This window comes from Enoplosus armatus, chromosome 10 (assembly GCF_043641665.1).
Source record: "Enoplosus armatus isolate fEnoArm2 chromosome 10, fEnoArm2.hap1, whole genome shotgun sequence".
Classification (NCBI taxonomy): domain Eukaryota; kingdom Metazoa; phylum Chordata; class Actinopteri; order Centrarchiformes; family Enoplosidae; genus Enoplosus; species Enoplosus armatus.
In genome coordinates this window covers 12470591-12483125 of record NC_092189.1, presented here as the reverse complement: position 1 = coordinate 12483125, position 12535 = coordinate 12470591, and the positions used below count along the sequence as shown (strand labels likewise).

Below are 12535 nucleotides of genomic sequence, written 5' to 3'. Positions count from 1 at the left end.
ACATGTCATTTTACTATTTGAATAAATATTTCACACCTAAATTTTGATAGAATTGTATTGATATCTGAAAAATCATGTTGTTCCCAGCAGATATTTTGACTTATAGCAGGAAAAGTACTGGTGTAACCAGTCACATTAAACCTGCAATAATGGATTTCTTTTTTAGGCCACTTGGGGGCAACAGTGACGCATCACTTTTTATGTTGATATGGCAAACTTATTAGCAGGTACGGAGCAACATTATCATTCTTTTGGAGTTTTTCTTTCTGGCCAGTCACTGATTGTGTCTGTCTGCTGCAGCTGAAAACGAGTGAACCAAAGCAGTAAAGTCACGGGATGGGCAGCGAAACAATGAGCTGAAAGTGAACTAAAATAATGCAACTAATGTTAAATAAAAACAGCAACAAGCAAATGTTTTCATTATGTTTATGGGCCACAGTATAACAGTAGCAACATCCTAACTTAAAACACATCATCACTCAGAGACTGCAAATATTCAATATATTAAATCTCTGCACAGCAGAGAAGGAAACAAACAAGGGAGCAGAAAGAACAGCTAGAGGAGAAAAGGCAGGACACACGAGGACAAAGACGGCAGAGATAAACTTGGATAACTGCTCTGTAATAAATACAATGAAGCTGCAGCTGAGCTTTTCTAAAAGTTAAGGATTAAAGACACGATTTAGTCTATTTTCTTCCAAACGATTTTTGAATTGAGACTATGTCTTATAAGGCACTTGAAAATAATTTAATAAAAACCCATTTCAAAATGACATACTGGACATACACGGCATGATGTTAAAAGGGCCGAAGACACAACAACGAGAGTACAGTTCAACAAGGAAACTGTAAAATGTCAATACTGATGATTTTGGCCTCAAATATTTAATCAACACACATAAATATGGGTGCAGCAGACATAGTGTTTGCACAACGAACAAACTAAACTGAAATGACTTAATTAACAGACTCACTGTGATGAGAACTAGTGTAGCGTAAACTCGATGAAATGCACAACTGACCACTTCTTTACTTTAGTGTTAGGCAGTAAATTACTTATTAATGTCTCCCCTTTGTCAATTTAATTTCATTATATTATGTATTCTCACACATTTTGGCTCAAAAGCTATAAGAATGCAAACACACACTCAGATTTACAACAGGAACATCTGAGCATACTTGCCAGTATTGCAATTAGATTCAGAACAGTAGTTTCTCTAATCTAATCTACTTAATGTTCTCCAACTGAAGATAGTATTATCATTATCTTGTTTCTGTTTGCCGGACGTCTCTCCCTCTACCCCCCCTCCTGAGTCCCTGTCTCTGTTTCGCTCTCTGTCTCTGAGTGCTGCTGTAGCTGAGCGGTCAGGAAGGGGTTGAAGAAGAAGTCAAAACCAAACTGCAGGGCATGCTGAGCCGTGCGCCTCCAGTCGTGTTCAATCTTGTACTGCCGGCGGCGGGGCACGTGGGCGTCGGCGCACGACAGGCAGTGAATGGCTTTCAGTTCAAACACGGGCCATTTGGAGCCTAAACGACCCTCCAGTATGGTGCTGAACTCCACCAGGCTTCCTGTGTTCAAGTGTAAAAGCACAGACTTGAACTCATTACTAGCCCGCAGAACTATGTCTTTCGTCGCGTCTTCGTCCTCTATGATCGTCCCGTTCTTGGTCTTCCTCTCCAGCGGCATGCCCATCGTGACTTCAAATTTGTATCGATCAAAGCGTTTGATGTGGCATTCGTGCTTGGCCAGTTTTTTAAGTTTACAGAGGGGATCTTCTGGAGGAGGAGCCGGGGCAGGCAGAGGCTGAGGCTCAGTGGTGATGTTTTTCACCTCTTCACACAAAGGATACGGCTCACCATACAGGCACCGCATCCAGTTCCCCACAAATACAGGCAGCAGGTTGATAACCGAATGCGGACCATTCTCAATGTCGGTCACGCGGACGTACTTGAAGCGCCCAGTCCAGGTGACACGATGTCCTTCGAGATGAGAGCAGAGGATCTGAGTTTGGGCCATGTTGGACTCCTTCCAGGCCAGAGGGCCGCAGAGGTTGCTGTACTCGGGCCACGTCAGGGTGGAGTTATAAACCTTCATGCCTTCAGACCTGTAGACGTACATCCAGCAGAAGAGCACCACCGCACTGAGCCACACCAGGATGAGCTTGACGACGTTGCTCCGTGACAAAGACCGAAAAACCACGATGGGGTTAAGGCTGAAGCGGGTCCAGAGCCTCAACACAACTGGCACGAAGCAAACCGTCAGTGTGACCACCATCTTGGTCAGCTCTAGGGCGAGAAACCACTGCAGTAACTGGATGATGAGCATTGCAGCCAGGCCCAGTGAAAGTACAGGAAGGGCAAACAGGAAGAGGAAGTAGCCAACGCAAGTGCGGATGAGTCCTATTGCAGTGGCATTATTAAGGAGCACCAAGCTGAGTTCACACCAGGTGAAGCAAACCAGGTAGGGCACCAGGCACAGGTAGGTTCCCTTGAAGCCTCTCAGCTGGGCCATACGGAAGAGGAGATAGAAAAGGTGTCCATACAGCAGACATGGCATCCCCATGTTCAATGCCACAATGTCCCCTAGAGGCACGGCGATGAACGTCATCCCAAAGACCCTGAGGAACCAGAGGGAGTCCGGCAGGAGATGCGTGAGGGAGCACGCTCCGGAGAGGACCTCTGTGAGGAGGGCTTTACGAGCGAAGAGCTGAGCAGAGGCATGAAGGCTGAGGAAGGCGGTGACGGTGAAGAAGAGAGCGACGGCAGCCAACTCTGAGCAGGGGATCCAGGATTTATCAGCAACCGGGAAGGAGAAGACCGCAAAGACCACCGAGAGCAGGAAGTACCTGAGAGCACAAAGAGATATAATTTAGTCAGTTTTGCACATGTGTATTTGTAATCCTGATTTAATTCACCTTCTTTAATTTTACTGTTTATTTTGAGAATAATACTTCACCTTTACACCTTTTCTATTGTTTATGCTCTTACAATTAGTTTTATTAATGTTCAGTTTAAGTAAGTTAAATAAAACTGTTCACTTAGTTACAGTAACATTGAAACAAGTTTAAAAACCTGCATGGTTGTAAGTACATGACAACTGAACTGTTGTACTCAAACTAGAAAAACCTGAAAAAAACTAAACTTTACATTTGCAAACAAAACAGAGTAAGCTGAGCAAAGGAATGAACGTGTTTCCACGTGGATTCATGTAAACAGAGATGTACTTACAGATATGGCTCCAAGTGTGTCCATCCAAAGTTGGTCTCAGCCTGCTCCAGATCAATACCAGGTTCAAAGTGAGCCAGCAGGTCCGTCAGGGCCCGGAAATTATCCCATGCTTTTGAATTCTGTAGAAAAAGATGCTCGTTCATTTCTGTTTAATTGAACCTCAGAAAAGTACATATATACTAATACGTCTGCTGGTAAAAAAGCATATTTACAGTTACGTGCGTTCAATATAACCAAAATCAATGAAAGAAAACGATATAACTGAGCTGAGTGTACATCTTTAATACGAGTATTCACTAACCTGAAATACCCGCAGCGTGCAGATGACCATGGAGAAGAACGAGAGGTAGAACACCAGCAGAGGGATGAGGAAGATGAAGAACTCGATTGTGAGGTTGGAGATGATAAAGAAGAAGATAAGCGCGTTGACGTGGTGCGTGGGGATCAAGGCGCTGAGCCACTGCATGCCAGCCCGTGACGCCCAGTCGATGAGGTGCTCCTTGATCTCCAGCAGAGCGTACAGGGGGAACTTCAGCAGCTGGGGGAGGCACAAGAGAGGAGCAGGGCGGGGTCAGTACATCAGCCTTTATCAATCTGCACAGTGAAGCTCAAACATCCGAGTGAAGTAACAACAAGCAACACAATTTTTGAGAGGAGGGTGACTTTAAACGTGGCGTCTAATGAACAGCAGACACAGTCACATCCTTACAGAGTCTGAGAGCTTCCTACCTTTTGGTGTAAGGGCAATTCATCCGGATTCTTCACGACTACATCATCGTCGTCATCGTCATCGTCCCCTCCTGCTGCAGCCATGACCGGTGAAGGTGCAATACCCTGAGCATACTTCTTAGTCATCTCAACAAAGTCGTCCAGACCCACATGGGAGCTGGCTACATGCAAGACACACAGAGGACACGACGTACTTTAACTTAAGAGCAAACGTCAATTTAAACCTGCAAATTACGAAATGAATCCCTTAAAACATGAGTAAATAAAAATATATTTTTTTACTCCACTTGAATTAGACAAGGGGAATAAATTACAAATTGTGCGCAGACAGTTTTATTAGTAAACACTTGTTTCTAAGGTTTGTTAAAGACAAAAAAAGCCTACAAGTTGGGTCCATGTTTCAAACCACACATACCCTCACTGGTGACCATAGTCTCCAGGACTCTCCTCTGTTTCTTGGCAGAGCTGTTTAGTGGGCCTGGGGAGACTGGTTTGCCTGTAAATACAAGAGGGTAAAAGAATTCCCCTTAACATGCAACTGGTCAGTATTGCAGCATGTTGAGTATAATACTTCTACTACTATACATTTGTTTTACTAAGCAACCTATATCCCCTCCCGTACCCGGCTCTGTGTGGACGTGCTCAACGTTCTCCAGCATCTCAGAAACAGCCACTGCCTTCTTCCTCTCCGGGTTCAACTTCCAGTACATCAGCAGAGCTGCTTTCCTCACTCCTCTCTCAAAGCGCGTCTCTGTACACAACTTCTTCACCTCCTCAAAGTTCTCCAGAGTGATGCCTGAAAAACAAGAACACAAATGTGCACGCTCATGATGGACAACTTGGTGAAGTTGAATTCATAACATCAAACCAATGACTTTCATGCCTCTTTGCTGGTAGCCATAGATTGAGGGGAGCAGAGGGAGATTTCTGGTACCTTTCCTGGAGGCTAAGCATTGCTGAAGGAGTTTGACGGCATCCTTGCGGCCTTGTTTAGCAGCCTGGATGAGCCAAGTGACCGCTGTACAGTTGTTCAGCTCCTCATCTCTTTCTTCTGCCAGTGCCAGGAAGTAACGCCCCATCTGGAGAGAGAGACACACACACAGACACACACACAGACACACGCACACACACACGCACACACACACGCACACACACACGCACACACACACACACACTCTTAGACTTGCAAGGCAAGCATTACTGTGACTTAGTTGACTCATGACCCATCCTTCCCATCAATACGTCACTCTAAAATAACATTTATCATCGCTTGGCGGATCTGTTCTGTGCCCACCATATGGTCATTAAAGTCAATAGTATTTGCAATATGTTCATTGACACTGACCTTAGTCTGTGCTTTAGCTTCTCCTGACTTTGCTCTCTCCTCCAGATCCTCAAAACTGACCTCCTCCTCTGGCTCTTCTGACGGAAACAGAAAATAATTATTATAACACTCTATAGTAGATTTCATGGATCGTACACAGTCTACTACAGATTCTTAATAAAACAGTGTCCAACAAAATGCCTTCTTCGGTAAAATGTGTTTGGCTGTTAATGGTTTAGTAAAGTTTGTCTTCTGTACATAGGTGTATAACACAAAAGGACAGTTCAAAAATTATTCCATCTCGTGGGACAATAAAGATTTGAACTAAACACAAAAAAGTTTTATATCAACTGTTCTTGACAAGGCAAGTTTATTTATATAGCACCTTTTAACAACAAGACATAAAGGGCATTAAGAGAAGATATATAAAAGGAAACAAGACAAACCAAGTATGTGTCCCCACAACAGACACACACGCACGCACGCACGCAACTGTCCAATGATGGCACAGGGCCCGAAACTGCTGACCAAGCTGTTTCCATTTCAAGTTAATGTCTACACCTGACACAAATGACAAGAATATCTAAACTTAAACTGAAAATTTCATTTTTTATGCCTATAGCCTGAAGTTTAAGAAACAAACTGAGAAATATATGAGGTTTTCTTCAGGTTTTAAAATACTCTGCACACATGGACTTGATAAACATAAAGAGGAACATGGAAACAGTCCAGTTCCCAAAGCGTGAGCATGAGTCAGATCCTTCCAGAAACAGCTTCTGTCCTGATAAGAATGTCCCTCTGAACCTTCTTGGTCTAATTATCATCTTCTTTTGGCTGATGAGTTCAGCTACTCTCAAATCCCAGCGGCTTACCGGAGCTACAAAATACATCTACTTCCTTTAAAGTACGGCGTCACATTTGTTGGATGATAGGAAATATTTCTAATCATGTCTACGAGGAAAAAGATGGATGGCAACAAATGTGGAAACACTTTCCAAGATAGATTCAAAACACCCACGGGCTGTAAGTGATAGTGGTGGTGGTCTGTCTGTGCCTGCCTGTCTCTGGAAGCAAAAGAAAACGCGATGGTGTCCGGTAACTTCCATCAGATGCCCGTCAATGCTCCTGGTATTCTGCTCACACACGCTCACACAGTGATGCAATTTGTCCCCCATTTCAATTTTCATTAGCTACATTATGATTATCTGTTCAAATGTACAGCTGCATGGTACAGGGTGTTTATTTCTCTGGGAACAGGATTGGGGTGTTAGATTTCACACTTTCCAGTAATACTCCATATTTACATATCTAGACGTCACTGCAAAGCCATGCAACAAATGGAAATGTGATATTCCCACAGCAGCTGAGAGATCTCCTACTATGTGAGCTTCACATGCAGGATTTGGTTTGTGGGAAACAAGCAGAGGTGAAATGGTCTGTGAAAAGACAGGGGTGAGACAGGGTGAGACAGGGTGAGACAGGGTGAGACAGGGTGAGACAGGTTTTTCTTCTCAAGTCAGCAAGTCAGAGTGGGAGAGGCTGCTTTCCATGTTGTGGTAAATGTCTGTGGTTGTCATGGAGACACTGCAGTACACACAGTAAATGGGGAGTGTTGGCTGCACTGATTGGAGCAGAAGAGGGAAGTGAAAAAGTGAAGATTTTGTGACTAAAAGTGTAAAAAGGTCAAAGGTCAGAGTTGGATTCTCACCTGGTTCAGGTGTGGGAGGAGGCTGTGGAGCTCTGGCAGCAGCTCCAGTGGATACAGTTGGGGGGTTCCCCGTAGAGGCTGCATTAAGCTGAGATCTGCCCACCAGAGAGGGGCTCCTGATGGGCTGGCGGAGAGGGGAGGTGGGAGGCGTGGACAGGGAGGAGGAACGAGAGGAAAGACCTGGAGAGGTCCGAGGGGAGGGAGAAGATGAGGTTGTGGTTGGAGGTGTTGGCATGGTGAGTTTAGGCCTAGGGCGGTCTGAGGTTGGTGCGGTTGTGGTAGAAGATGAGCTGGAAGAGGAAGAGCCTGGCCTCAGGGTGGAGGGAGACGAGGGGCTGGGTTTTGGGGTTGCTGGGTTGCCGGTCAGCGATGGTTCCATGGCTGAAAATCGCATCAGACAAGTCAAAAAGAAAATTCAAGGGTTTAATCACAATCACAGTGACGTTCACGAGTATCTGGAAAGAGTAATGGTAAAATGTAAATGATATTGTATTGTGTTTGTGTGTTTAGCAGAGTCAAAGGAAGCACATGATCCCGGCCAAACAAGGACAAGGAAGTGACTGACACCTGTGGTGGAGTAACAGCTGTTGTGAATTGACACTCTCCCTTTTCATTTCAACAATCAGCAAAACAAATCACTGAATCTCCTCCTCAATCCTCACCAAAAACTACAGGTTGGTTAAATAATTTTGATAAATCAAAGTATTATGATATTTAGTGAGAGAATATTTTATTGATACACAAATGCAAAGTAGTGATGTAACAATATTGCAAACAAGAAATAATTTGTCCCATTAATGTCATGAATGTTTAAGTAGATGACAAGATAAAGATAAGGACAAGATATGATAATTAGAGTGAACACAATTTCTTTTTATTTAAAGGTTAATATCCCTAATGTAAATCCATGTTGTACTTGACATTAGTTTGTTTCAGCTGTGCAACACCTTATGCTTTCTGTGATAGCAAACCCGTCATATGGCCTGCAGTCTATTTTAGACATTATCAGCTACATAGAGAAGGTGACATCCTTGAAGTGCCCTGACTGGAAACGTGATGTGTCCTGTTGCAATTTAGGGAACCCCCCTTGGCCAGCAAGAAGAGGCTCCAATGACACAGATGTAACCGGAGGAGTGGAGTGCCAAATAATCAAGTGATCCTAATTTAGCTACCGTTTATTAACGTTTTCCACTAATGCAATATCTACAGTGTATATACAGTGCCAGTCTTTATGTAACCTACATGATAGTGACATATGTGGCAGGTAGCTAAAACAACCAGTGGTTTTGTTGCTAATGCTAACATGCATGTTCATGTCACTGCTGTTGTCCGCTCACCTTTACCACGATCACACCAGTTTATTTTATTTCATCCAAGTGAAAAAGCTTCGAGAAATATCTCACTTTCTTTGCTATTCAGTGTCCCAAATCATTCTTCCCTTTCGCTTTTGTAAAATCTGCCTGTCCGCTGGCTCTGCGTGGTCAAACTCCAAACATACACAATTTACAAGAAAGTCTGTCAGCTGCTCCACTTGAAGTCGACGCCCACTTCGTATTCTGCGTGTTTCGATTGGACAATGCTGAGGATTCGATTTTCTTTAAACGCGATCTGATTGGCTGCAAAGGTAGGAAGTTCAAATAATTTCTGTCAGTCAAGAACAATCAACCGTCGAAAGACTTTACCTTACAGATAAATTACTGATATCAATGTGATATCAGGGGCAGTTATATCAAGTTTATTGAGCATATAACATTCATTTAAATGTGTTAATTATAAAATAAGTTTCTATTATATTGATTGATGTTTCTTTAAACGTTTTTTATTAATCGTTATTCGATTTATTTTTTGTTTGCAAAAATGTAGTAAAAGTTTTCTACCAGGAGATGGCAGTACATGACACGTTGTTGTCATATACAAATTTTGAATTATTTTTAATATACCCATGATTACTACTACTACTACTATTATTATTATTATTATTATTGTTAAGAATTATACAATACTTTAGTACTATATCTAGGTATATAGTATTAGCACATGAAAGTTCCATTTAAAATTTTAAATTGGTCTTTAAAGTTTAAGGTCTTTCTTTCGGATTTAGTGTTTGTCCAACGGCTATATGTAAATACACAGCAAAAGTACAGGCAAATGCAGTTACTCTGCAGAACAAACAGGTAAAAACTGTGATAGCCTGCCTCTAAATCTGTGATGTTGGTGCAATATTTTCTGCCAGTTTTACTCTTGACAACAATATGTTGATTAAGCCCAAACATAAGGGTTTGGAAGGGTTTTGGAAGTGTAGCTTTTTGCTTACATACATGTACAGTGCAACCTGCCATCTGGAGCTCTGGGGAACAGACAAGGAAAGGAAAACATTAAAGTTCATTAGAGGGGTACCCAGGCAAAAAAGGAAGGAGAGCAGACAATCAAAGCACTTACAAGGAGAATAAGCAACAGGACTCAGGGGAAAGAGTGAGATTAAAGTTCAAGTCTGGGACTGAGAGTAGATACCACATTGTGGAAAAAGAAGGAAATGGGGGCAGTAATTGCTTAACTGCAGCTGCATTGAAGCAGTTATGTAAATGGCTCTCGATTAGTAGATTAACACAATCCAGTTGAGAGGATAAGCAGGACCCTTGTACTGGTTTTGGTCTTTCACATGCACACCTTCAATCTATATTAGGCAATCTGTCTTTTAAATGGGCTTGGGCACACATGCACTCACTGACTCAATTCCCATCTAAATCAGGCAAAGCAGCTCAAGACAGACATTTGTAATAATGAGCTTGTTATGTGTCCAAATCTTTTGATTATGCAAATCTCCTAGCACATACAGTATGTTGGGGTCCGCCTGCACCCTGTCTGAGACGGTCTCAGTCAACACATGTATGTTTTTACCATGTTGTCATTACTTAGGTGATTGAAAATTGAAACAAAGTGATCTTTTTACTTTAGTCTGCTCTTTTTCTTAATCAAGTGAAGGAGACTTGCAGTTATTAAAAGCTGCTGTATGACACAACTGAATGGAGACTGTCTGTCCAAAATACATTCACCCCCCTCTTCGACTCCTTCTATGTCTAGGTAACAGGTCCCTATACAGTGCAGGCCCCGCCCACGGTCTCCTCCGGACATTGCCAATGACTCTCACAGGAAGAGAGACTTGATGAGGAGGAGAGGAGGTATGGTCAGTAACCATAGCAACCAGAAGGGTTATGTGAGAACGGACACTGACTGCAGTGAAGATGAGTTTCCGTCGCAAATGCAGCCCAGAAGCTATTTTGACCTTTGAAGTTTCTCTCTGCAGGGAGTTTCTCTAATGCTGGATGGATTGCAGCCAGCTGATACTTAGTCATTTTTCAAGACCTATGGTATTTTTTAATTACACACTTTGTACTCATGTATGTTTATGTTATGGTACACTTTGATGAAATTCTCAGACAGGGAGTTAATCCAACTCTCGTAATGTTGGTGCCACTGACTAATCGTCTTAGAACATGACCCATCTTTTATATGAACCTGTTATTATAAACTCTATTATTGGCACTTCCTCCACACTTTATAAGTGGGGAAAACTCAACTCCTTCCTGTGGCTTGTGTCCCTTCTTCAGCTGCCAGCCCTCTATGTATTGATCTATTGCTATTTTGAGGCCTGAGTGGAAAAGACGTAGAGAGAGAGGAAAACTGAATAAAAGAAAAGTATGGTTCAAACTCCAAAATACTGCATCTCTCATAATGCAACTCAATAGTGTCTTTTATTAGACACTCGTTTCCCTGCCCCCTAAATGCCCACTTCTTTCAAAGCCCACACCTCCAGTTTGTGACGCAGATTTTCTATTCAAATGTTTAAGTCTCAAGCCCAGATACCCTCGATGACTTCATCAGAATTATGGATTACAAAACTTCATGTATAAAATTGGTGGAACGCCCCTTTGGCCTTTGTTTTAAGATATTAAAACAAAGGCGAAAGAATCATTCTGTTAATGTCCTGAATATGGCACAAAGCAGGGATAGAAACCATTTGTGGTTCACAATACTCACAGACACTTAATCACCAACTACAATATCATTGTGGTGATTTTGTGGTGACAATCATGCAAAACGTTTGTTTATTTACATTTCTAGCCGCTGGAACTACACTGTAATACTAATACAGCTGTATAACTCTCCTTGTTGATTCGTACTGTGGCTACATTAAACAGCCTTCATTATCATTCTGGGTGTGGGCCGTAATAGTGTATTTGTAGAGCAAAGTATTGGACGGTCTAATGGAACATTTAACACCAGCGTTTCCATTAAACACCTCACAGTTTATCCAAAAAGTCAGAAACAGAGAGAGATCTTTGTTACTATGTTTGAAATGCTTCTACAAATCAAAGAAACGTCGTTCTTCTGTTTCACACGAGGTTGTCCTCTTGCTGTTCATGTTGTGAATTAAGATTTTTGGGGATGGACCATGGAACATCAGACGCAGATATTTAGTGACTAACAGTGGTGACTCATTCCCCGGGAAGCCTAATTGCCTTCATATGAAAGTGTTACGTCACTACAAGCACTCCAGACTGGAGACTTGGGGTTACATTGTGGAAAATAGGTCGGTTTGGTGGCTGGCTTTACAAATGGACACAGAGGTATCTAATGTTTTCTATCCATGTGCTTAAACTAAACGCTGTATGGACAGAAGGTTGGCTAGATATATCCCACATTTGATTCTCCGGTCCCCTCTGAATACCAAAGGCTGTCTCTGAGAGCTATAATAAATTTAATCTGCCAGCCGTCATGAATATGTTAAGCTTATTACGGACAGCTCTCATGGATATGCTGAAAACCATAAGATGATTATGTTAAGTTAATGAAAACAGTGACTCTTCACATTACTGTGTTACTCGTAACTGGGCCGAAGAGAAGGAAATCGGCTGACTGACTAGATCTACCTTTATCACTGCTAATGAGTGAGATTGTTTCCTAATTCCCTTGAAGAAATCTGTCATTAAGATGTTTGTATAACTTGACCATTCAGCCTAGTCAGTACACCCTCTCTTCGAAGCACACAACACAGGCTCAGGATGCTTTTCACCATCACTTCTTATACTTGTATTATACTGTTTATACTTAGACTACCTGAGTCTAATAACACCTTGGGCTGTTCTTTTATCACAAGGCCTAATCACAAGGTTATTGTGACGTCAAATGAAAAGGAGGGTTCCTTTATACTCTTTCTGTGAAATCTCCTGTGAAATCTCCTGTTCTCATGATCAGAGAGAGCATGGTAAAAAAAAATCAGGCTCACAACATACCATGTGGTGGAAAACAGTAAAAATACCTCAGGCCAAACAATTAACAGAAACACTCATTACCGCTCTCTGACACACATTCGCTCTCTGAGTCAATCCCTCACCAAAACAACACAGGACACACATGCCTCCTCTCCTCATCCCTCTCTGCTTGCAACCACAATGTTTTTTCACGTTATCTCCCCATCTGGGTGTCTGTTTGCTGGCCTCAGCAGGAACCTGAATGGAGTGCAGCTTAATACTCCAAACTCACCC

The 12535-nt window shown here is 42.4% G+C and overlaps 1 protein-coding gene across 1 annotated transcript; it reads right to left on the bottom strand.

The window, feature by feature from the left end:
* Positions 1 to 1297: 1297 nt before the first annotated feature.
* Positions 1298 to 7368, bottom strand: wfs1b (Wolfram syndrome 1b (wolframin)). The gene is made up of 9 exons (XM_070913465.1): positions 6990 to 7368; positions 5303 to 5379; positions 4892 to 5036; positions 4580 to 4753; positions 4373 to 4453; positions 3958 to 4118; positions 3530 to 3766; positions 3229 to 3347; positions 1298 to 2846 (listed from the first exon to the last, which is right to left on the bottom strand). Exons 1-9 carry the CDS (start codon positions 7366 to 7368, stop codon positions 1298 to 1300), a joined length of 2922 nt encoding a protein of 973 aa, XP_070769566.1.
* Between the last annotated feature and the right edge of the window lie 5167 nt (positions 7369 to 12535).